Source organism: Patella vulgata, chromosome 1 (genome assembly GCF_932274485.2).
Source record: "Patella vulgata chromosome 1, xgPatVulg1.2, whole genome shotgun sequence".
Taxonomy (NCBI): domain Eukaryota; kingdom Metazoa; phylum Mollusca; class Gastropoda; family Patellidae; genus Patella; species Patella vulgata.
The window spans coordinates 77,938,305-77,966,148 of NC_065879.2; the positions used below are offsets into that span (position 1 = coordinate 77,938,305).

The 27,844-nt window shown below is 34.0% G+C and overlaps 1 protein-coding gene across 1 annotated transcript in view; it reads right to left on the reverse strand.

Moving 5' to 3' along the window:
* Positions 1 to 740: 740 nt before the first annotated feature.
* LOC126810776 (uncharacterized) overlaps positions 741 to 27,844 on the reverse strand; it is an 82,041-nt gene continuing 54,937 nt past the window's right edge. Inside the window, exon 3 of the mRNA XM_050536036.2 lies at positions 741 to 7,592. Within this exon, the coding sequence (XP_050391993.1) occupies positions 4,755 to 7,505 (2,751 nt within the window). The 5' untranslated portion in view covers positions 7,506 to 7,592 and the 3' untranslated portion in view covers positions 741 to 4,754. The remainder of the gene's footprint in view (positions 7,593 to 27,844) is intronic.

Genomic DNA, 27,844 nt, shown 5'->3' on the forward strand with positions numbered 1-27,844 from the left:
CAAATCTAAGGGTGTGTTTGATTGGTCAGTATCCAGATCTAAGGTTGCATTTGATTTGTCAGTATCTGAATGTATGGTTTTAATGGATGAGTTAGCATCTGGATACAAGGTTGCATTTGATTGGTCAGTATTCAAATGTGGATTAGTTTATTTATATTCAATAATATGTGCTTTACAGTTTTAGTATATCTCGCCTTTGAGTTCAGCTTCATAGAATATATATTCTTACAAACCTCTATACTATATCTACCATAGCAACTATTGATGTAGGTGGCTATTCCCTGTATCAACTTTCTGTAAAGTCATTAGGGTTTGATAATATTGAGGTAATCTTAACCTCCAATAACCACATGCTTCGAATTTCATGTGCACAAGGTATGCAGTGGTTGATACTTGCCGATAAGGCACCCAAATTAAGAAATGGATTTCCAATATAACCAGAAATAAAATTACCAGTAAAGAATGAATCCGGATTCACCACAATCAAACACACCCCTAATCAATTTAAACTTTTTGTCAACTAATTTTTTAACATATTAAAACAATTTGAAACAACAAGAGTTCTATTTTATTGATAACAAATTTGGATTTATTAATCGTGTAAATATAATTTTTTTAATTAAAAACAAAAAGTTAAAAACTACAAGACGAAAACAAAACAGAAAAAAAAAAATTTCCACAGAACTACAAAAATAAAATTCTTAAATATTTTAAAATTCTAATAATATGTATGTCTCACTTGAATATAAATTTTCCATTACTTTTAGTTATTATGTTAAAATGAACGATTGAAAATAACTAATTATAAAGATGAATTAAAATAATATATATATTTTTACATAGCACAAATATGCATGAGACAATGTAACAGAGTTTCTGATTGGTTTCTTCGTGTTATATATCCCACCGACACATTAGATTTTTTTTTTTTTTTTAAAACTATTATTTGAAATTCAATAAAAATAATGTTCAATTTTATATTTTATTTTTCTCTAATTATATAAAATTTTTAAACTTTTTACAACATTTAAAAATCAACTAATCAGAATACAGCATAAATCGAAGTAAGCAACCAATCAGAGCTCTGTGATTATGTGACTGACAGGGAAAATGCAATATATTAAAAAAAACAATCTGATATATTCAGAATAATATGTTATGTGAAAAAACACAATTAAAGATGGTGACCACATGTAAACCTCTCCCTGATTGGCTGGTTATTATAACCTCTGACCTGAATATATAATTTTATGTAGCCTCCATTTAGATTTAATAGGAATAGACCAATCCTATCTTGTGTAATAATGTTGTTATATGGTTGTAGTCTAACAGAAAGACTTTATTGTTAACCCAGTTTGGGATGTCGGAAATAGAGTTTAACTGGGCATTTTTTAGTACAGAGTTAATGATAGATGAATTTTCCATATGCAAATGACCTCCCCATACAGGTTAACAATAAACTCTCCTAATATTCTAGTCATATTCAGAAAATAAATTTTTTATGGAGCGATTTCTTCTATATTTCTAATCTTTTTGCAAGTAGAATGACTGAAAACATTAAATTATGAGATAAATTCTGGAAAGCGGACATATTGCAGCATTTCCCCCCCCATTTAACATCACACTCAACATATACAATATGAAATACAACGCACATCCGCAATCAAATTAATCCCTATATAAGGCACAGAAACGCAAATCTGATACTGGTGAGGTTAATATATAGAGATAGACAGAGAGATGAAGGGATAACATGAAAGATAGAAAGAACAAATAAAAGGATGAATAACATGATTGTAAATATGGTAGAAACGACCTTGACCCGCTTTGTAATATGAGATCATATCTCCAAATTTACAACAACATAACTTTATGTCAAATATTTTCTTCCAATTCCTTGGTGATAACAATACCCAAAACGAAATATAACAGCCTATTTCTCATTTCGAAATTTGAATTGTTTAAAAGTTTCTGATCTTATTTGTGAGATTTTGAATACCGGTACCTCGAAAACTTTACAAAGATATGAAAATTTCTTAACATTTTGCATCCACTTCAGGCAAAATATAGAATATAGTTCACACAAGTCAGTGTCGCCTATGAATTTTGCTGAAATTTTTTAATGAGCCTCTTTTTCATCTGAATGAATTCAAGCTTGGAGATTATGTACCGTTGACATTTTCAATTGAATGATAAATAATCCTTTAGCCCACGGGTAGATCCAGATTGGAGGTTTTGGTAGCTCCGAGCTACATAAAAAATTGTAAAACAACACTTTTTACGGTCGTGTGCTTTATCATTTATCATCGTATTAATTCATAATATAAATTGATATCTAACTGGGTGTTGGATTCCTCTCTTTAAAAAGCTCAGTGTGTATATGTATAAACACCAAAATGATGATAGAGACCATACATTGTCTCAGCTACCAAACCTGCAAAATTTCCTGGATCCGCCCTTTTAGCCGCATAAAATTTGATACTTTCTGAAAGAATAATCATGTTCAATTCAATGCAGACATTTGATGCATTTTCTCATCTCTAACAAATTTTCCATTATCAAAGCATTGGCTTTGAGCAAGAAATGATCAAAAATGCAGACATGTTATATAAATAGATTCTGTTACTAAGGTTACCGGTACATAAGAAGATAATATTTGACATAAAGTTTCATAATAAAAGTAAAAGTGGAAAATTTTACTCAAGCCTTCATAGAACAAATACATTTGAACAAATTCCTAAAATATCAAAAGCAAAAAGGAATAGTTAAGCAATTTATTTGACCCAAATTTGATTTTTTTATTGGGTTTCTCTGAAGCTACTTTCTTATTGATTTTTGAAAATAGTCCAATTTTTTCTTTCAAGTTCATGGAAAATTTATTAAATTTAGTCTTGAGTAACTTGATCCATCTTTTGGGCAAAACTCAATTACACATTGACTGGTTCAACTTGGTTAGATGTCAAGATTATTTTAAAACAGAGTTACCTCCCTTCAGCCATAGCAACCATGTTTCATAACACATTCTTATTACAGATTGAAAATGCAACAGTTTCAATTCAAATACATTCAAAACAAGTTTAGATTCTCCAAGGCAACATGTTCAGATTCTCAGTGGCAACTGACAAGGCAACCAATCAATGTGCAGTTGACTAAATGCTGAGGTAACCATAGTGTGTAATATCCAATCGTTGATTGTTTAACAAACAATTGAATTATTAAATATTTACATCTTTTAAAACAAACAAAAATATACCATACTATATATATATATGTTTACAGCAAACAAACACAAAATTTAAAGGGAAACTGTAATCATTTGAAAGCTTTTCATTTCAATTATCCATTTCATAATAAAGATTTTCTTTTGAGCCAATCTATGGGAAGCTATCTATATACGTTGTTAAAAAGTTTTAGCTATCAAAAACAAAATTATTTAAACATTTAAAATAAAAATCAATTTCAAGAAATATCGGTTATAATAACAATATTAATAATATTTGAGTGATAGTGGACTCTGGAGTGAATCAAAACAAGCAACCACATTAACATGTCATTAGCTTATATACATACATACACAATATAACTGTGGGTAAAAAGTGTCCGTCAACGTTACTAATAAAACTATATATATATAATATACTCTAAAAAAACAACGTAACCAATCAACGCATCTCCTTTTTCATATATTATCACCAAGACGACCATATGCATATTTCTTATGTTGACCCGATTTAACATGACTAAAAAATACAGAAACACATAAAATCACTTAACAATTAACAAGAGCTACACTCTAGAGCAACACAAGTTACACCCTAAAGCATCACCAGCTATACTCTAGAGCAATACAAGTTACACCCTAAAGCAACACCAGCTATAATCTAGAGCAACACCGGTTACACTCTAGAGCAACACAAGCAGCATAAGTTACACTGTACAGTAGCATAATTACACTCTAGAGCAACCTAAGTTATACTCTATAGCAACAAAAGCGATACTCCAAAGAAACAACAGTTGAATTCTAGAGTTATAAATTAGAACAAGAGTCACACACTATAGTCTAAAATTTTAACATTGTAGCAACTCAGTTTTCACTAGCGCATGATAAATACTGTTCTGCAGATATTATTTGTTGCTCTAGAATCACTCAGTGTCACTCTTGAACCACATAGCCCCACAATTGAGTCACTCAGTGTTGGTCCTTTGTATAACCAGGTTTTAATAGCCTTTGCTTATATGCTACCATCATACATGCACATACACCATGACAGTCTAAGTGTAAGTGTGTACATGTTGTTCTAGAATCACTCTGTGCTGCTCTAGAGTCACCAAGTATTGGTCTTGAGTCACCCAGCGTTGGTCTAGTGTATCTGTAAATAATCCCATGACAATCTAAGTGTGGGTGTAAAGTGCATACAGTAAAAGTAATCATAGATTTATATTATTCAAAGATACCCGGATTCTCATTTAAACACTTTTACTTAAAGACATCAAAAATACCTGATTCTTCTGATTGTTAAAGGGCATAAGTCCTGAATAGATGGCAAGACATACAAAGGAAATTAAGCTTTATTTCACAAAAATCACATCTTGTGATAAATTGACAATGTGACTTTGTAAATTTGGTTTATTAGATAATACACTGCATCCTCCTTGCAGGTGTCACCATCTATCACAGGGTTACCTCCCTTCTAACAATAAAGATTAAGAGAACAACGACAGTTACAACCATACCAGTAAAAATATCTGATTCGTTACTTTAAATGTTCAGCTAGATGAAGAGAGAAATACATTCGGTCTTGGCAATCTTCTCCACACTGAGGACACATGAACGGGTGAGCAGCGTCCTTAGCGTGTAACTTCTGATGGATACGATACATCGCATACTCTGCAAAGAAACTACAGCAATGACTACAGCGGAACATCTTGCCGGAGGACAAAAGACTGGATAACGTTTCATTCATCAAAGTCTCTGTTCCGGACGACAGCGACGGACTAGTAGCCACCGAGCCACTACTCTCGAAGCTTGATGGACTCAGCATCCTTAGATCATACGAGGCATCAAGCAGACCTTTAGCATCGGCCTGACAGCAAGACTTGACCTGAACTCCCATATTGCGACAACCTGGTTTCACGTCTGAAGGACTGTCCGATTTACGACTGATTTCGTCCGATTCAGCATCAGCTTTTTGAATATTGTTATCTTCCATCTGATTGGCCAATAGTTTGATTTTTGAGGTAAGATGAGGGCTGTGTACAGTTAGATTCAGGGCGTCCGACTGTACGAGTGGTGTGGTCGTATTGTAGCCGGCGTACTGCAGTAGCGAGGTAGTTGAGTAGGGCGGGTATAAACCATGAGGTAGAGAGCCATAACTTGCGTAGAGAGCGTTAGCAGCATTAGAGGCAGCAGCCATAGAGGCTAGGTCATAGTTATGGGAACTGTCAGGTAGCATGATAGAGGATTCTGATCCACCAGGTCGCGTGCTGGAGACGTCCGGAGATGCCCCACCAACTTTTGGTCGGCCTGCTGATGGTGATTGGTCTAAAGATCCAGCTGATTTTCCTTGTTTCTGGGTGAAAAAATCCCAAACACTGTCGGTAACAATACCATGTCTTCTCGCATGTCGGCGTAGAGTTGAACCTCGAGTAAATTTAGCTCCGCAGATGTGACATTGGTATGGTTTTATTCCAGCATGGAGCTTCATATGTGACTTCATATTGTTTTTGTAGCCAAACCGTTTCTTGCACAGAGGGCATTCAAATGGTTTCTGATCAGCGTGCATGCGCTCATGGTATCGAAGGAAAGATTTTGGGATGTCCTTTTCACATAAACGACACCATTCTTTATCTTTGGACTTTGAGGTAGCTTCTGCTTCGAGAATTGGGGCATCTGTGACTCCATTTGTTTCTTCGTCATTGTTGTCTGAGGACATGGAGCCTTCGTTGGAGTCGAGGTCGTCATCGTTTTTCTCTCCAGGATTTGTGTTGAGGTAGTTAAGAGAATCTTTTTCTGCTTTCGGTAGATCGTGACTAAGTAGATGGTCTTTCAAACTCTGTAGATCGAACAAGGTTTTACCGCAATAGCGACATAAACATGCTCCGTCCACATGTTTACGTCTCATGTGAATACGTACGCTGTACTTCCTAGTGAAGGTCAGTCCACAGATAGCACAGACATAGGGCTTCTCTCCAATATGAACTCGCTCATGGGTGATTCTCATGGAGACCTTTGCGAAGCGCTCCCCACAGAATCGACAAGCATAAGGTTTATAATTAGTATGGAGCTGTTCATGAGCTTCTAATTCTTCAATGTTGTCAAATAGTTGACCACACAATCCACACTGTTTGTCTGATATATTTTTCTTGGGAGTTATCTCCCCTAATTCATTGTCTTCTTTATAACCCTGAGTTATCCCTGAGAACTCGTCATCATCCCCATTTCCCACAACTGACTCTCTCATTTCCGTTTTCCTCTTGCGCTCTCCTAGCTCTCGATTGGTTGGAAATTGGTCCTGACCCGTGTCTGTTAATATGCCGTCATGTGGAGAGCCATCTTTTTCTGTGCCGGCAGCATATATCGTCCCTGAGTGACTGTATGAGGCAGAACGTACGGCCTGTAATCCCGACATCTGTTCATACTTTGCGTGAAACACGTCTTTTGAGGTATTTATTATATGGTCCGCGGAGGTTTTCAACGTTTCCCCGTCAACCTGAGAATCACCTTCATCGCCTACTGGTGATGGTGAACTTCGACCCCTAGAGGCCAACGATTCTGGTGAAGGGATGTTGGCCGGGGAGAACATTGGTCTCGCGACATTCTCCATGTCTGACATCAAGCGACTCGAGGGTCGATCCAAATTGTGGTCCCGTATATCCCTGCCGTCTGTTCTGTCCTTACGTTCCTGAGGTTCTATCTTCATGCCAGTTAAAGCATGATTACGATTTTGGTCCAAGCCAGCTGAGGTAGAGTAGAGAGACGAAGGAAAAGCCCCATAATAGGAGGTCTGTGGGGCCACCGACACCACTGGAAATGAGGTATTTGATGAAAAAGTTTTGACTTCGTTTTTGCGTTGGTCTTCAGTAGTAGCAGTATTATTTAACAGACTGCCTGCAGCGCGTAATAGAGGGCAGCGTTTCTCATGATAACGTCGTGTTGTAGATCTAGTGAATACTTTACCGCAGTAACTACACATACGGGATTTACGTGGAAACCCGTTTGATACATAATTATATAGTTCACTATTATAGTTATATGAGGGCATGGGAACCCCACTTATGCCGTACGGAAATTCCTGCATTCTAGAATATGCCAACTCTGCGACTGTCTTTGGACTTTCCTGAATCCTGGAATACGGCGATGATAGTGCGGGGGAGGTAGCTTTTGAACTCTCAGCGAGATCGTAATTATATTCACTTGTTTTTCCGTCATCACTCTTTGGAGAGACTGTAGTGAAACTGGGCATCATGCGCTGTGAGGGGAGGTAACTCTTGTTTGGTCCACTCATGTTGAAATAGATTTAAAAGGTGTCTTGTTTCCTGAGATAGATGGCGTTGTGCCGTCGAACTGGCCAGTTTTTACTGTATGTACCAGCCTGAAAAATACAAAATAAAACAATTATAAGAAAGTGCTCAGATATTGGTAAAGACAAAAATTGAAAAAAATAAAACAAAACGACAATAAAAGCCATACATAGAACACAAAGTATGAGGTCATCACAGCCATCTTGGAACAATGATGCATCAAAGCCTGTTAATAGATGAACAATTGTTCAAGGAACAAGCATGACAATTTTCATGACGATTGTACTTGAATTGGTGGAGCACTTGTTACCCAGCTCCTGGTCCAAAAACCAGTAAAGCCTCATTGAAAAGGGGGGATTGGAAGACCGAATGGTTAGCACGTGCGCGCTGTATCATAAAGCCTGTCATTGAGTCAACTGGCGTGGTTTCGAATCCCCGGTTGTATGTGACAAGGAGTAGGGTCGCCTGTCCAACCTCGTGGGTTTTCTTTGGGTCCTCCGGTTTCCTCCCACTGCTATAGACCCCTACGCGCAAGCGAATTATTGAAATAAAATTAAACCATATGTTAGTCCTGAAATGACCTAGTTTGTGTCGAGTGGACGTTAAACCCCATCTCTCTCTCTCTCTCTCTCTCATTGAAAAGTCACTCATTAATAAGCAGAAATTGTATTCCTTAAACTTGTTCCCTGCTTCTAGTCCAATTACTAGAATTTGAAGCAATTTGCACGTATGTTTCCTTAGGTGATATTCTACTGGTTTTTTTCAACGTTTCTCCTCACTTCTAAAGCGAACTATTGACAGAAGAAGAAAATATACCATGTTTTAATCCTCAAAAACAAATGGTTATTTCATGTGGACATTAAACCTTAGTTTTTCTCTCTCCTCAGCCCAGTCTTTCATCCATTCATGCATTCATTCATTATTGTTTGGATTGGATGGAGCCACAGTGCGTATATGAAAATGAGTAAGACCCTGGCTCGCTAGCCTGGAGGTCGTGGATTCGCTCCCGGTGGTGACCAAAAAAGTACAGGCGTGGCTTCCCCTTGTCAATGGTATAGGTCAGCTGCTAGTCGTGTGGATGGGAGAAAAAATGTGCATATAAAAGATCCCTTGGAAGTTGGAATTTGATACATGTACGAGAGTAGGCATGTATGACTATCAAGGCATTTGATTGGATATCGCCAATGGTATTATTTTGATGTCTACTTGAACAATTATCAAAAAATATATAAATATTAGAAAAAAATTATTAGCATGAAAGTTCTAATTACATCTAGGCCTATTTGTTTCCACTTACTTATTTTTTGAAAATTTAATTTATTCATTTTAAAAATTAAATGATAGAATTGTATTGGTGGATGGGCCCCCTTTGTCTCCTGGCAAGCAATATTTTCAGACTCAGTCCGCCATTGTGTAGGATTCTCATTTCATTTCAGTGGACATTAAAGCATCTAGATTTCTCTCTTTACATTGATGTATTAATGCATCAATCCAAACAAACAGGACCAAAATCACTATAGACAATAACAAGACATTCATCGGTGAAGTGTCAAAAGGGTGTATCTAAGAATTTCTAAAGAATTAAGAAATAGAACCTTTTGCATTTCAAAATTTCCACAAATCAAGATACAACATTTGGACACATGATACCCAGAACCGTTCTGATAGACGTAGAGATACACAGCTTAAAGTAGCTAAGTCTCTAACTCAATATCATTCAAAATCTTTAACATTGAAAACACGATTTATTTGTCAAATTAAATCAACATTCATATTGTGATCTTACCGGAAAAAGATGGGCTTTTGATATCCAATATTTAAGACAAAATAAACATTTTACCATTGGTACACGAATCGTGTACCATAATGCGCTTCAGCCCCAGTTGTATAAAGAGACTCGAAGGACGAGGCTAGACACATTGCACCAAATCAAACGGCGTATGTAGACTGGAATAACCAGACGCTAGAAATTTGCACTCGCTTGAGACTGCTGGCTTATTTCGCCGAACATAACTGATTTGAAATTGGAGTAAAAATGGAAACCATTGAACGTAAATCAGTTTATATACATTCATATTACAGTATTTTATGCGTTGCGACCCACTTTTGTCAATTTCTAGGTCCTAAATGTTAGCGATTTAGCGCCTTTAAGTGGGGGACAGACGAGCGTATTTTTCGCCCGATCGCGGCGATTTTTAAAATCGCTCCAAAAATACGCCCATGTGCCCCTTTAGGGCGACGACGATTCTGCTCGGCGAATCAATCGCTCGTATCTAGCATGTTAGATATTTTCGGCCGAATATTTTTCGCTGGCGATTAAATTCGCTTGTGTGCCCGTGTCCAGCGTATATTGTCGGGCGATTCATTTTTATAAGCCAATCATCGAGATCGTTGATATCACATGATCTCAAAATGGCTGCCATTTTGTACAAGTCACGTGATCGACAAGTCATGTGATCGACATAATTACTCACAGAGTGGCGTACGCTCTTGAGACGATCGCTGGCTGTGCCAGTTCGTTATCGGCCGTAAAAAAATCGCTGGCGAATTTCAATAGCCTCGATTGGGCGGAAAAATACGCTCGTCTGTCCATAGCATTAGACAGAAATTGGGAGGTTTTAAAAATGCAAAAAAAGTGTATTTGACTAATTTCCGGAGATACACCCTTTTGACACTTCACCAAGGAATTGTTTTGGGGGAGACAATCTGTTCCATTAATCATTTTTAATTATATTATGCCTTTTGTCAGTGCATAATAATATTGATATAATCTTATAAATAAATATTCCATCACATGAAAATAGTATTCTTTCATATTATGACAGAAAGAAAATGCCCAATATCCAAATAAAATTTTAACAGTTTACAGTTTATTGGCCTCATTCTGAGAAACTGGCTCAATATGCTTTGACCCCTTGATTGAAAATGAGCTATACCATGACCTATAAAGCCCTGCATTCCATTACAGTGCAGGCTTGTGTGCCGAAAATAGCCAGGAGTTTTATGTTGTAGGGTGGTGTACAACTCATGTTGTACATTATTATATCTACCACTCTACCTCTTGTATACTGACCAGGCAATATAAGATATACCAACTAGATATACTCTGACCTATTTAATATATCACAAAACAAATAGATCTTCAACAGTTTATTATACAAATTGCACATATTCTTCTTCTATTGATTGAAAATATATTATTACTTTTTGTTAAAATTTGTACTGGTACTTTCAGTATAAAGAACCTCTTATGTATGTAGGCCTATATTATTTTCATTTTGTGTGATGGCCTATTCGTCTATACACCTGCACAAACATATTGATTAAAATTATATTTATTAACTTTTGTTAAAACTCTTACTGGTAAATGTTTTTTCTCAGGTTAAATAATTTATTAGTTTCGTAACAGTGCATGTAGGCAAATATTATTTATATGTTTTGCGCTGGCCTATTTGTATATAAAAGCTGCACAAAATTATTGATTTGAAATTGTATTGATCATTTACTTTGGTTAAAAATCTCTTAGTTTTGTAGGCCTATATTATTCATATTTTTTATGTTGGCCTATTTGATTACACAAATTGCAAAAAAATACTGATTATAAATTAAATATCAATTAATTTTTACTAAAATCATAAAAAGTGGTACTCCGGGTAAAAAAGGCGGGTTTTTTTTTTGTAACAGTGCATTTTAGTGACTTTTAGGTCATTTATATTCTTTGAAGCGTGAAATTTAAAAAATCACTTACTGATCTACATGTGAAAGAAGAAGGAGCCACACTGGCTCAGTGAGTAAAGCACCGGCTCGCTAACCAGTAAGTCTGGGGTTCGCTCCCTGTGTTGGCAGAGAAAGTTCCTCAGAATTTCCTGCATGGTTTCCCCTTGTAAATGGTGCAGGAGGGAGGGTTGACAAGTACAGTGTCTAGTCATTCGGATAGAATGATAACCGGGGACTCTGCGGGGACGTAAAAGAAACCATTATAGTTAGAATTCATAATAAGAATAGGCTGTGTGCCATTTCCCTCATAGCACCTTGTATGATGTATGCCCATTTTCATTAGCTCGGTATATTTCATTTCATTGAAAGAAGAAAAATTTGCATATTTGATTGCTAACTGAACCTAACATTTTACCAGTTATGGCTACTTCCCAGAAGAATGAATGAAAACATTTGTTTGTTACACTGACCTATTTGTGTGCCAAAAATGTTAAAATATACACAGAAACTTGTAATATATTTTGAACAGAAGTTTACATGAATCACCACTTTCTAATTCACATTTCAATTTTACACTGGCCTAAATTTTATGTACCAGATATTGGCCACTACAAATAGTACACCCCTAGTAACTATAAATATTTTATTGATTTACACAACATTGATAACATTTTTAAACTGTTATGTGTGAAATAAAATGAAATGGGGTTTACAATTCACATCCTTATTTTTTGCACCAACTGGAATAATGAATACTGACATATACAGTATGCTATACGTATGAGGGAAATTTAGCTGCTTTTCCGCTTCAAATTCAAGGGGGGAGCAACAGTGAATAGGTGGGTAAGACGCTGGCTCAGTAGCCTGGAGGTTGGGTGTTCAATCCCTGCATTGGCAGAGAAAGTTCATCAAGTTTTTCCGATGTGGTTTTCCCTTGTCAGCGGTGCAGAACGGAGGGGCTGACAAGAACGAAAAACCAAGGTCCCGTGTATATACTGGCATGCACGTAAAAGATCCCTTGGCAGTTGGAATTTGATATAAGAGTAGGCCATAGTCCCGCTGCCCGGGAAGAATTTCCTTCACAGTACATTGTATGGCACACTCTCAATTTTCATTCCATCTGAATGACTAGCGACTGTTCCTTTTCAGGCCCGCTGACAAGGGGAAAGCTTATTGAAAAAAACATCAAAAAATTTATGTCCAGTTTAATTGATTGGAATTCAGAATTGCCTAACAATGTAAATACTATGAACCCTACCACCCACCCACACAAGAAACCCTGACCTAATTTTTGTACTTGTATCAATTCACTGTTTAAATCATGTCCACTAGAGGAAATGTTGTCAGTATTTTAAATGTGTATTTCCTACAGAGAGTCTTACATCAGTGTGTGTCCTTGTTATCCTCCGTGTCGTGGAGCATGTACTGTTAGACTGGGTGGAGTTGTAACATCAAACACTCGGATCTAATTAGTACAGTTGTTAGGTCATTTAATATATACACCTATATATACATGTATATATATATAATATATATACAGGAGACAGAGACTTATAGCCCGTTCAGATGCTTAAACATACATTATGCAAGAGCTAAATCTACCTATTGCAGGTCTTTCTTTAGGCCTGAAATGTTATCTAAATTATAAATTAGACATTAATTATCTTATCCAGACCAGGTTCTGATTTCCTGTTCGACTTCAATTCATAATTTAATCATTAAATGGATAATCGAGACTATGTTTTTTATCGTCCAGACTTTAGTAATGATGATCAAGGCTAGTCCAAAAATGTGATCGCTAAAATCTCAGTTCAAGGTTGATCAATTTGACAGCAAATTCTCTTGACATTATCTAGTTTTTAACTAATATAGTGAGAACTGCCAGCTCTTTATCTAATCTCCCATAATGTATCTTTAAGTTGAACTGGTTTTAAAAAAAACGGGGATCGTTAAACCAGTCTAATTTTGTCGTCTGAACATAAATGTGGGGCAATTAAACCAGTTTAAAAACCCCAGCTCACAGCCTGTCTTCGAGAAGGCTTTTCATTTTAAACTAGTTCATTTTGGCCGCCTGAACAGGTTGGCTTAAAAACTCCGACTCCAGCTCGCTTTTGACATGCGCAGTACCAGTACGCAGTAAGTTACATTCCTAAGAATTCTGTGGCACCATGCAGTGCCAGTGTTATCGAAAGCTTGCAAGAACCGAATAAATAGTATGAAGTTATCCATGCATAGTTAACTCTAACCTCCGACCGAAGAGGTCAGAATAGTTAAACTGGTTTGGCTTATAGTAGGTGTGAACGCAACACATGCTGTCTTAAAAACCCTGACGATTTTGAACCGGTTTAAAAGAAAGAGACTGATGAAATGAATGATAAAATTCATGCATTGAATGAATAATTTATTGCATAAATAATTGCATAAATGAGTTATTTGATGAATGAATAAATTTTTATATAAATGAATGAATGAACAAAAAAAGACTTTTGTATAAATGAATAAATAATTTTTGTATGAATGAAGGAATGAATGAATAATTGTATGAATGAAGTATATTTTGTGTGAATGAATGTTTTGTATGAATAGAGGGGTAAATATTGGATGAATATAGTATTGTGTTAAACTATGATTCTTTCCTCTGAGAAACGGGGTTGGATGGCCAAATGATTAGCATGTGCGCGCTGTATCATAAGGTCTGTCTTTGAGTTAACTGGCATGGTTTCGAATCCCCATTTGTACATGACAAGGGTCTAGGGTTGCCTGACCAACTTCATGGGTTTTCTCCAGGTTCTCCGGTTTCCTCCCACTACTAAAGACCCCTACGCGCAAGCGAATTGTTGAAATAAAATTGAACCATGTGTTAGTCCCGAAATATGCTAAACCCCATTTCTCTCTCCCTCTCGCTCTCTGTGTCTGTCTCTCTCTCTCTGTCTCTTTCTCTCTCAGAATAAGTTAAAATGTTTTGGCCTTAGTCATATAGTACATATATACTGATTGTGAAACTAATTAAACAGAAATACTTGAGGCATTGAATTTAACAATATTATATTACACTTTATTAGTAATGTATTTTAAATGAAATGACTGAACTTTGAAATATAATTTGTCCAAATACTGTTAGGCCTACACTTTATTAGTAATGTATGTTAACTGAAATTGCTTGAGACACTAAATTTAAAAATATAATTTGATCCAAATACTAATACACTTTATTGGTAATGTATACTTTAACTGAATTGACTTGAAACACTGAATTTAAAAATAAAATATCAACAAAATATGAGTACATACATGTTATCTTATAATTGAAGAGTCCAGGGGAAGAACAATCTAAGTCACATTTTTGTCTTTTCCCATAAACAGACTTTTGGAAGAGAATGTTTGACATGAACATAACAATGAGTGGGTTTAATTACAACTTCAACATGATCTTTAATACGAATCATAATTAGCAGTACAACAAGTGACTTCCACTTTTCAGCCAAATTAAGGTCAAATAAAGGGTACAATGGACGTATTTGTCCGGGAGGCCATTTCAGAAGGGCCTTGGTTCGATGTGACTCGTTTTTACCTGAAATTGATTGTTCCACAGAAAGCTTATACAATTTGCTACCAGATGGCGCCATAAAATGGGATTCGTTAAAAAAGTGACTTAGATCGTTCTTCCTCGGGGCTCTTCAATTGTATGATCGACTTTTGTTTAAACCACAAACTCTGTTATGTTGTCCAGGGTGGATGTAATGATACAAGAAACATTATCTTCTATAGTAATGTGTTCTAATAACAATATCATCAGGATTTTCTGGCATGGTTTCCCCATGTCACTGGTGCAGGATGGAGGGCCTGACAAGGACAGATGTCTCGTCATTCGGATGGGACAGAAATATGTTATGTCCTGTGTACACATTGGCGTGCTCATAAAAAGTTGGAATTCGGGCAAATTTTCTCTCATAGTACACTGTATGGCGTATGCCCGTCTTCTTTAGCCCAGTCAGAACAGAACAGTAAGATATTAAACCCCATTTCATTTCATTTTCTAATAACAATAAATATGCTCTCCTCCCTAAATGACAACCCTTGGTAATATACTCCAATCATAATGACCTCATCCCAACCAAAGAAATGCCAACCCTTCGTATTGTACTCCATTCACAATGACCAAAAAAGATCACAAAAATGACTACCCATAGCAATGTACTCTTTCTTGAATGTTGAATGACACAAACTACACCCCCCCCCCCCCACCAAATGACCCTGCTTTATTAGTAATGTACACTAATCAAAATGACAATATGACCACCCTTAGTATTGCTCCTCCCCCCAACACCTTTCTCATTACCACTACCTTTGATAAAATATTGTAATCACAATGACCCCCACCCCCACCAATACCCCTTCAAACAATACGTGACTACTTGTACTCTTAACAAAATGACCACCAAAGAAACCCAATCAAACGATTCTCTTTTTAATGTGGTCTAATCGCAGAGACCAAAATAAATATTACTATTGTTAGTAATACACAATGAACCAAAAATAAATACATATTTTTAAATATTACACTTTTATTATGTTTCATCTGAGATCATTAGGGATCCTTAAAAATCTGTCTGTTTGAAAATGAGCTTTCCTTAATGAGAAAAAGAAAACACTTATGTCATAGCACTGTCGCTGTTTTTGTGGAACGACCCCGGAATGTAACATTAAGGAAATATATATATATATATACATATATACATTAGAAGAAGTGTTTCTGCTAGACATCTCCAAATTCTAATAATTCCATCACCGTGGAAACGCAGTAGACAGACGGTTGTCAATTTTTTTTTATAGGAGAAAGAAAATAAAAAATAGGAAAATATCACCTTAATGCTGTCTGCCTGTGTTCTGATTAAAATGTCGCCTGTTTTAACTCATTGCCACCTTTTATTGATGTCTCTAGACGGAAAAATTGGCAAAAAATTTCCACAAATAAAATTAAATGAAATAAAATGTCCATTTGACGTCTCGACAACACCAAACAGATTCCGCGTACTTCAGATTAAACTGCCAAGCTCTCAAAATGAGTGTTTTTTATTTACGTCCTATTATCAAACAGAGCTCATTTTAAAACAAAATCACATAAAATCAAAAATAATATTCAAGCGTCTGAATAAACTAATTTTGAATTCTGAAAACAATAACTTAAAGGAACTAGAGAGAGAAGCAGAGATAGAGAAGGAGAGAGAGAGAGAAGCAGAGAGAGAGAGAGATGGATGTCCACTCAACACAAACTAAATTATTTTGGGACTAACATAGGGGTCTTTATCAGTGAGTGGGAACCAGAGAAAACCACACCACTTGACTCAATGACACACCTTATGGTCTACAGTGTACACATTACATCATTCATCCACTCAACCCCACTTAAAGGAACTAAAATGGTTGATTTCTGAGCATTCTCTCCATCTGCAGGCCACAAATTTATATAAAAACAGATATCTGCTTCTTAAAACATTTCGTTCATTCTTTCAGTTGTTACTTTTTTCATTTATTCATTTGTCTATTTTGTTTCAGTTTCCTTAAATTATGTTCATTCATTTATTGATATTAACTTTGTTCCTATTTAATTCATCCATATAACATCTCCAATCTATCCATTCATTCATACATATGAGAATCTTCTGTCTATCATATATCAATTTATTATAGGCTACTGTCTTATTTTCACCCTTGGGCCATTAATAATGATAGAAGCTTATTAGACAAATGATGACCTCTTGACCTGTCTGAACCTTGACCCCTGACCTATACTACTGACCCATATATATCAATATATTATACTAAAACCCAATAAAACAGCAATAATTATCCATTCTTTCATATAGATTTTTTTGTAGCCCTTAAATCAAGGTATTTAAAGGATCTGATCGCATTGCTTACATACGATTTTGTCCAGGCAGAATGGTGCCTTTTACTCATTGTATACACCCATTTCCACTAAATAGGAAATATCTTTTATCTACATATACTTCAAATACCTTTATTTATTTTTTAATACTACAAAAAATGTTCTAGAATATAATTTGCAGAAGAAAAAAAAAGTTAATACTGCAAGCTTATTAAGCCACACCGATGTCATCTCTCTCAGTGATATTAGCGGTCTGGCAAATATTTACTGCTGATCAGTATAAGCTGCTCTACTTACGGTAATTTGAAAAATAAAAGTTTATGTCATCTGTTTTATATATTTACAATATCTGAATGGAACAGAACTATTTTTGGACTAATTTTAAACATACATTTAGCAAGAGCTCAATCTGCCTATTGCAGGTCTGTCTTTAGGCCTTAAATGTTACCTAAATTATTAATTAGACATTAATTAACTTATCCAGACCATAATCAACTCTCGATGCCATTGTTAGTCTGCGATATTTAGTGAATTTGAATACATTTTGTGATGGATAATTTAATGTAAAAATGGATAATCAAGATTTTGTTTATTATCGTACCAACCTTAGTAATGACGATCGAGGCTAGCCTAAAGTTGAATCGCTAATATTTCGGCTCAGAGTGAAGCAATTTGACTGAAATTTTTAGCATATTCTGTTTTTAGTATCTATATTTTAACTATTTTAGCGAGATCTGTGGGCTCTTATATCTAATCTTACTTAATGGCCCTTTAATTGTTTTTAGAGATTCAACATTCACAATGTTTAGTTTGCTAGTTTGCAGTGAAAATTCCCATGAACTAGGTCAAGGAAGAGAAAATAATTTTAAGTAAATAAACTTTGACATGACCCATGTACAGAATATAGTTTTAATCAACATCAATTTTAAGTAGATTTTTGTAACATTTATTAATTCCTCGTCTAGCCGACAGGATTATCCCCCTTTGGGTTTTACTCATCTCCCGATCCATTATTCCAACTAATCCAGACATTATCTTAAAATCACGGACAGAGTCTCGAGACAAAACTTTCAAAAACAAATATTCTCAGTTTGTTTTATAGTTTAATATATCAGAATTAAAAATTTGGTTCCGATGTCATGATGGCTTCAAGTCACTAGCCGATTAATAGACTTATTAATCCAGTCGTAAACCGTCTATAGTTTGCTGTAATTGGGCGAGGTTTCTTATTTATAATGTGATTTATTTTACAATAGATAGTTATTATACTAATGAAATGAAAAGACACACAATCAACAAGACACACAGAACTTGATTCATTTTGGAAATACAATATGGTAAATTTTATTTCAATAATTGTGCGCAGGTTTCTTTTATAGTAGAGGGGGGAGGGGATGGCCGAATGGTTAGCATGTGCACGCTGTTTCATAAAGTCTGTCATTTAGTCAACTGGCAGGGTTTCGATTCCCCAGTTGTACGTGACAAGGAGTAGGGTCACCTGTCCAACCTCATGGATTTTCTCCAGTTCCTCGGTTTCCTCCCACTGCTAAAGACCTCTACGCGCAAGCAAATTATTTAAATAAAATGTGTTAGTCCCGAAATGACCTAGTATCATTTGAGTGGATGATCATTCCCATTACTTTCTTTCTTTTATAGCAGTTGGGGAAAACAGAGGACCCAAAGAAATGGTTTCATGCAAGTGCTTTAGATCCCAGTCAAGTGGCCTGGTTTCGATTTCCTGCTGGTACACGACAAGGAGTAGGGTTGACTGTTCAACATTGCAGGTTTTGTCAGGATCCTCAGGACAACTTCCACAGCTCAACGCTCCTTTGTGCAAGCAAATTATTGAAATAAAATTGAACCAGATGACCAAGTTTGTGTCCAGTGGACATTAAACCCCTTTTCTCTCTCCTCCATTCCATTTCTTCAGTTTTTCTACATCAACTGACAGTGATCCCTTTAACATGCCATCATTGATTTTTCCACCTTTTACAAACATTTTTTGATTGTGAAAATATTATTGCCAATACGTCCATTACATTTACGTGCACCACATGCTTGCTGCCAAGTTAACATTTGGTTGCAGAAGTCGTCCCGACCATCTGTCACGGACCAATCAATTACCAGCGTACAACTGTTGCAATACATTGACATATAGGCTATATACACAATAATGGCCGCATATTGAAATATCGATTGTTTAATATTTTACAACTTTGAAATGCAATGAAATGAAACCAGGTCATACTAAAAGGGTGAATGCAGTAGTGCTGGCACGATATGTCACTGAATCGATGAATCACGATTTATCTTCTCACGGTTCGCGTATTGAATCATGGGACACTGAAACGATGTTTGGCAATTCTTTTTTTTTTTTTGTCACTTCAGTAAGTAACCTGTTACTCGTAATTATTCTCGCCACACATTATCCATAGGTCCTTATTTTGATGCACATCAATATTGTGATATAAAACAGTTTTATTTCTTTTCGACATTGGCAGGACTTAAATATCAATTATTCATTTATTCTGTTGTTTTCTTGGTACATAATGACCTGATTATGAATCATGGTGCGAATTGTATCGTATCGCGACTGCAGTGGCAATATCCAGCACCACCATGCAGTACATGTTCAATGACAGCGGCCTACTCTTCATCAAAATTCCAACAGTCAAGGTCCTTTTACATGGATATCAATGTGAACACAGGACCTTGGTTTTCCGTCCCATCTGAACAACTAGACACTGTTCTCTCATCGCACACTGCATGGCGTATGCCCATCTTTATTAGCCCAGTTAGCGTAGAACAGTAGGACATTAAACCCCATTTAATTTAATTTCCTAATCTTTCCTTCACCTTTATTGTGTCTGTTCACAAATGAACAAATGAAATGAAATGGGGTTTAACATCCTACTTTTCTGCATTAATTTTTTTTTTGCATCAACCGAGCTAAAATCACATTCTAAGAGAAATTTTTCTTGGATAGCAAATGAATTCCAACTGCTAAGTGTCCACGAGAGCTCAGCTTTTCGTACCACATTGTATCCTATTTTTTGTACACTATCTTCAAAATACTGTTTAAAAAACTATTATTAAATGCCACTAAAACAATAAATTTCCATATTTGGATAAAGTCTAGATTTGTGACCTATAATAGCATTTGAAATAGAAATAATTTATTTTGTATATAGTATTTAAAGTATTAATTATTCTGTAACAAAATTTGTGCAATATATGATTATATTTTCTTGAGTGCAAAATCTTTTTGAAATGGTGCCTATTTGCAATTTAATTCAATTGATTCCTGTTACATGGAAAAATAAATTCCAATCAAGCTGAAGTCACTGATATTTCTCAAAACAATTATTTTTAATTCAAACCGGCATCAAATTCCAGTCACCATACTGTAATCCAATCAATTTGACTGCTTGACATTAAAACCCAATATGTACATATACATGTATAGCAATAGCAGAAACACTGACCTTATATGGGCATTGAGTAACACAACTATGTCTTCCACAGACAAAATAATTATAACTTAAATATAATCAAAACAAAAAGATTTTCATAAAAGTTCCACAGACAAAATAATTATAACTTAAATGTAATCAAAACAAAAAGATTTTCATAAAAGTTACAGTACTGGCATATATTCTTCTTGCAGAAATTAAATGAAATGGAGATTAAAATCCTACTTTTCTGCACCAACTGGGCTAATGAAGACAGTGTGCTATGATTGCAATTTTGCCTGGGACAGCCTACTTTTTCATCAAATTTCAACTGTTATGTCAAGTCAAAAGGTACACTTGGCGTCGGTTTTTCTTGCCATCCAAATTGCAAGACACTGTTCCTTGCAAAGCCCTCCATCCGGCACCACTGCCAAAGGGAAACCATGTTGGAATTTTCTTAGCCAACATCAAGATGGAAAGTGGGATCTCCCGGTTAGTGAATTTCTTGGCTCCCCTTATTTCTACTAAACATTTTACACACTATTTGTATTTTTTATTCCAAATAAACATGTGAGATACTATTTGCAATTTTTATTCCTAATAAACATATTAATACTATTTGCAATTTTTATTCCTAATAAACATATTAATACTATTTGTAGATTTTATTCCAAATAAACATATTAATACTATTTGTAGATTTTATTCAAAATAAAAATATTACATAATATTTGTAGCTTTTATTTCAAATAAAAATATTACATACTATTTGTAGTTTTTATTCCAGTGCATTGGACACACATTTAATAAACATTCTAAATACTCTTTGTAGTTTTAGGGCACACATTTTTGATGATATTTTTAATTTGAAGGATTTTGAAAAGAAATGAAAAGGGGTTTAACATCCTACTTTTTTATACTGACTGGGCTAATAAAGACAGTGAATGATTTTGAGTTGATTGTAAACTGCAGTGATGTAAAAGTTGAAGCAGCCAAAATTTCTTTTGATTGATATGTATGTAAATATATCATTGTATTAAATAATTAGTTGCTTTCGAATTTAGTTTTTTTAATGGTTGTTTCTAATTTTTCTTTTAGCGACAAAATTTTTGGGTCATATAATCGTATTGGATGCATGCCAGGAGATTATTAAACATTGCTAGTTACATTTTGTTTATCGTAAGTAAATGTTAAATAATCAATCTAAGTTTCTTATTAACGTGGATTAAGTTGTGAACAATAAGGATCACGTTCTGAATAATGAAAATGCTGATCAGTGGCTTACCTTTGTGAATTGCTCTTAAATGAAAACTTAATTATAATAGTTTTTAATTTTGTAAATTCCTTAAATGAAAATTTATAATTTCTGTTTAACTTTGTGAATTCCTTTTAAATGAAAATTTGAATTAAAAAATTTTGTTTTAACTTTTTGAATTTGAATTAAACAAATTTTTTTAACTTTTTGAATTTCTCTTAGATGAAAATTTGAATTTCTCTAAAATAAAATCTAGAACTAGATATAATATATTTTTTTTATTTACTTATGTGAGTGTTTCAAATAAACAAATCAAATTGTATTCCATAACTAATTTCTCATAAAAACAAATTGTTTTTAAAAAAAAAGACTTCTAAAAAAAACCAAAAAAAAAATCACATCCAGTATTTACAAAGATATGATTAAATGAAAATTTCACAGACCGCATAATCCAAGCAAGCACCAGAAATAATCTTTTATAATCTGATTGAATCCAAGCTTACAGATTTCTACCGTTAATATTTTGATTTCATTTTCTCAATCAAAAGTTAAAGATACATTAGGGGAGATTAGATAACGAGTTGGCAGTTCTCACTATAATAGTTAAAAACTAGATAATGTAAAGGCAATTTGCTGAAAATTTCAGTCAAATTGATCCACTATGAACCGAAATGAGAAATAAGCGATCTAAAGTTTCGCATAGCCTCGGCCATCATTACTAAAGTCAGTACGACAGAAATCATTGTCTCGATTATCCATTTAATCTTTAAATCAAGAAGAAAAGTTATGCAGCAAATCGGATCATAATCCAACAATTATCGCAGGCTAGCGTTGACATCGAAAGTTGATTATGGTCTGGATACATTAATTAATGTGTAATTAATAGTTTATATAACATTTCAGGCCTAAAGAAAGACCTACAATAGGCAGATTTAGCTCTTGCATAATGTATGTTTAAATAATCAATCTGAGTACATTTTAGTATATACACATGTATTAAAGTGTGAAAAAAAAGATATTGTCCGAATTGTCCAAAATATGCCTAATTCCCATCTACGACTTTAATGTCCGACAAAGAAGGTGCAAATTTTAAACGTTAAATGGGTGTTAACAGTTGATAAGAAAATTAGTCAAAAATTTGTATAATGGCAAGTATTCAGTCAAAATATTTCCCCTTTTGAAGTCACATCGAGGATATATTTATGACCCAGACTTGTTAAGTTGTAAAGCAAGACACTTAGAATTATTTGCTTAACATTGAAAACTTTTAAATTTTATTTGTATGAATGTTTATATTAAATTTGAAAATATGTCTGATATATTTGTGGCAGCTTTGAGAGTCAAAATTATTTCTGAACTATTCAAAAGATTTATATTCTATTTGCAATGTTGTCTGATATTTTTTGATTAATTAATTTTTAAAATTTAAAACCTTTAAAAAGTTCAAATTTAAATACTACGGTATTCATTTGAAATAATCTTGACAATGCACGCACAGTGTGACAGGTTTCACAGTGGCAAACCTGTGTCACATATATATAGTGGAACATAATACAAATCTGTGGCACATCGCAAACATGAAGTTACTTTCAAAATGCATGGAACAAAGCATATTCTATACTAGAATACTATTTACTTTTTAGCTATGTTTGGAAAATTTATGACCCAATGTAGACAAAAGTGAAGTTCCTTTAACGAAGCTTGAAGCATACTTTATTTTAAAATATTATCCAATCCTAAAGAAGTCGCAAAATAAAACCAAAACTAATAGTTTGCTGTGAGGAATCTGGGATGGTTACTCGCATGACTATGTAGATTTAAAATTTTATTTACATTTTGGCTATGTTCAGAAAAAATATTTTTGTCAACAGAAGAAATGCAATGATATCCATTAATTGAGTAGCAGACGTGTAGAGATATGTAGACACAATATCGTAGGCTAACTATGAGCCTAGCATCCACAAAAGGCCATTTCAACAAAATAATTTTTCGAAATTTCCTATACATATGGTTAATTTTTGTTTTTTGAACATCACAGGAATTAAATTAAAGTATAACAGTCTCCATTTTTTTTACGCTTGTATAAAAAAAAGGTCTTTTTAACAAAATAATTTCAGAAATTCCCAAATATGGTTAATTTGTATTTTCAAATCATAGGAATTTAATCAATTTTTAGTTAGAAGTAACAGTCTCCATTTTTTGCCGCCATTGTAAACAAAAGGCCGTAGTTTAACAAAATAATTTTCAAAACTATCAAATATGACTATTTTTTTTTAAAATCATATAAATTTGAGCAATTTTTGCATAGAAATGTAAGTCTCCATATGTTTGCCGTCACTGTAAACGACTCCGCAAATAATCAGAAATGCACTCACCTTATAAGGGCATGTCCAACTAGACAATATTGTCACTAAATAAAGTAAGTACCGAATACAAGTGTATGTGAACTCTTCGAGGAGACAGACAGATAATATTGTCTATAGACCCTTTTACTGCCATAAAAAACTGTTATATATATTTTCACATATTCATACACATGCTTAAAAATAATCCCGCTAGCAGACGACATATTTTCTACATAAATTTATCAAAATCTTGACGGCTATTCTGAGAAACACTTCATAATGCGACGACGGAATTGTCCAGTCGCCTTCAAATCATTTTATATACTAGTAATTTTGTCCGTCTGAATCAGAAGGTCGCAGGCTCATTTTTTTTTCTACTATAAATTAAAGCATTGATTTTTACTTTGCAGACGAGGAACTGTATGCAGTTATAAAATATCTATTTTGTCTACTGGAGATAAGATTCGGATCTAGACGGCTCAACCTTCAGCTATGCCGTCTGCCAAACATGTAGGTTCTTTTTCAAACGTATTAATCATTCTGTTTGCCTTTAAATTAATTGAAAGACAAATATAAAGGACATCTTTTTTAGAACATATAATACCACTTTCATGCAGTTCAAACATATTAAAAAAAAAACATTGTGAAATTTTTTTTTCTCGTGTCTCCTTCTGTTGGTCATATCTCATTCTTTTGGAGACCAGAATTCATTTAAAAACAGATACGAAGGAAATTTAAAACTTGATACCACTTTTAAGTTTGATGACGTTCTAAAATATATTTTCACTATTCAAAATAAAAATTGTGCCATGTTTTGTCGAGAATTAATTGAACAATAATGTTTTTGAGAACAGTGGATACCAAGTATTCCAGAAGTTTGAGGAAGTTTCGAGACATATTTTCTCTGTCTAAACTAAAAATTGTGAAATGTTTTGTTCCATCATTTTTCAGATGTATTATAATCATGTGTTTTGTTTAAAAATTTGAACAAGAAAAAAATAGTAAGGAACATCAAATTTTTCTAGAACACCAGATACCACTTATTGGAGTTTTAAAATATATCCTCCATTTAAAATAAAAATGAGAGGTTTCGTCCCATGTCTTTCTCTGAGATCAAGACCAAGATGAATCCCCGGGTGGACTGGTTATTTTCTGACACATTAATCACAAACTAATTGAAAATATAATTTGTATTCTCTATTCTATACCATTTCCTCAGCACCAAAAAGGACGGATGATGTATAATGTCATTTATGACTATAGAAAGAAGGAAGATGGAGTATGAGTTAAGTTATATTTATGTAAAGTCTCTGAAAATCATCTGAGGGATTTGTAATCCCTTGTTAACTACAATATTGTGACAGATGAATCTCTATAGCAGGGGCGGATCCAGAAATTTTTGCAGGAGCTGGTTTGCCAGGTTCCTGTTAACGTTCACCCCCCAACCCACACCTCCCCTCCCATCCTTGCTATAGGAAATATCAGTCCAAAGATGGTTCAAATCTATTCAGTATTCAATTTACACAAATATTAAGAAATAAAGATTTGTCAACAATCGGCATCAATTTTATTGCAGATGGTACATGTTATAGCCTGTGCCACCTATCAATATTGCTAAAATCTTTGGATGGGCTACCTTGTAGTCTGATTGAATCCTAGTCCAGAGTTTATATACTGTTGATATTTTACTTTTGTTTTCTAAATTAAATACATGTTAAATACTCAATCTGACAACCTAAATACATTTTAACATGGGTTTTAACTTTGTCATGATAAATTTGAGGTTGTCAAAAACAATGTATTTGATGATAAGTGATTTTAATCATGAAATTTGATTCAGTTTTAAGTATGTACATGTATTGTCTATTCTAGATCAAAATTTTGAAAGCTTTCCTCAGATGAAAATTATAACTTTTTTTTGTTTTTTTTTGTTTTTCAAAGAAGCTATATTGCTATTTGGGACCTACAAATTGACACAAATGGATCGCAACGTATATAATAATATAATATAAATGTAAATAAACTGATTTACAGTCAATCGTTTCCGTATTTACTCTAATTTCAAAGCAGTTATGTTCGGCGAAATACACCAGAAGTCTAAATCCAATGGCAATCTCTAGCTTCTGGTTATTCCAGTCTACACCGATAGTATTTATTGCGCATGTTCTCCAGATAAGATTAAGAATATGGGGTCACTGTTTGACATGAATTGTTGAATATGTTTAACCTTGTTCTTCGAGTCGCTTGTTACAATTTGCGCTAAGACACATTTTGGTACACGATTCGTGTACCAATCGTAAAATGTTTATTTTGTCTTAAATATTGGATATCAAAAGCCCATCTTTTTCCGGTAAGATCACAACACCAATGTTGATTAAAATTAACAAATAATTTGTGTTTTCAATGTCGAATGTTTTGGATGATATTGAGTTAGAGACTTAGCTACTTTTATATATTAATTATTTCTTTTGTCTGGAATAAAAGACGCTCACTTATTAACCATGAAGTCCCATGTTTGATCACAGTGTATGCCAGGAAAGTTCCTTAAGATTTTTCAGCATGGTTTCTGATTAACTGTTGTGCGGGCTGGTGGCCCTGGGAAGGAACAGTATCTGGTTGTTATAGGATTTGACATGTAGAAAAACTATTGACAGTTGAAATTCGATGAAAAAAGTATATGGAAATTTTTTTGGTGTATGGCTGTCTTCAGGACTAGGATGTTAATCTCCATTTCAATTGAATTAAGTGAAAAAAAATTGTTTAGGATTACATCTTGCTGGAGGGAACCAGATTATAAAACTTAATCAATTAATTAATTTGATGTAAGAATTAGTTGGCCAGCCATTACAGATTAGCCTAAAGCCTAATCAATATCAACTCTAAAATAATATTTGAGTCATTGTTTAATCTTTTACTCCATGTAAGGTATGGCTCAAGTTTTTTAGACAAATATTTTAACCAATATCTCCACATGTGGAGGGAGGAAGAAATGATGTTTAATATCCACAAACTAGAGGTCATTTCGGGACTAACATAGAATTATTGAGAAATAAACAATAGGAATTATTCAGAAATATTAGAAGTACTGAAGCTAAAAATGTTAATATTTCTAAATTAAAGATGCATGGGATGGGCTTGTCAAGGTAATAAATGTTTAAATAATAAATTTATATAACATTTGAAGCCGGAAAACAAAGACCCACATTGTCTGGCAGATTTAGCTCTTACATAATGCATCTTTAATATCCATATTCATCAATTAGGTTGAAGCATTAATTTCAACGGTTTTTATGGTTGACAGTTTAATGCATTTACCAATACTTAACTTTAATCTGCAGACAATGTGATTATTTAGCATTAGTATTTTTTATTTTATTTTTTAAATTAAATGTGAAATAATGCAAATCATTATCAGATACTGAAATATGATGCAATTTTCAATATGTATTATCATATCAAGATCAAAATTCTGAAAGCTTTCCTCATGAAAAATGTAGATTATATTTTTAATATATTAATCATTGTTTTTGTCCTGTGTTCGATCCTGGTATTAATTTTGAACCGTTTTATGGTATACAGTTTAATTAATACCTTCAATCTAGACACAATCTGATTATTTATAATTATTACTCCAAAAATATAAATCTTTAATTCTATAGACTTT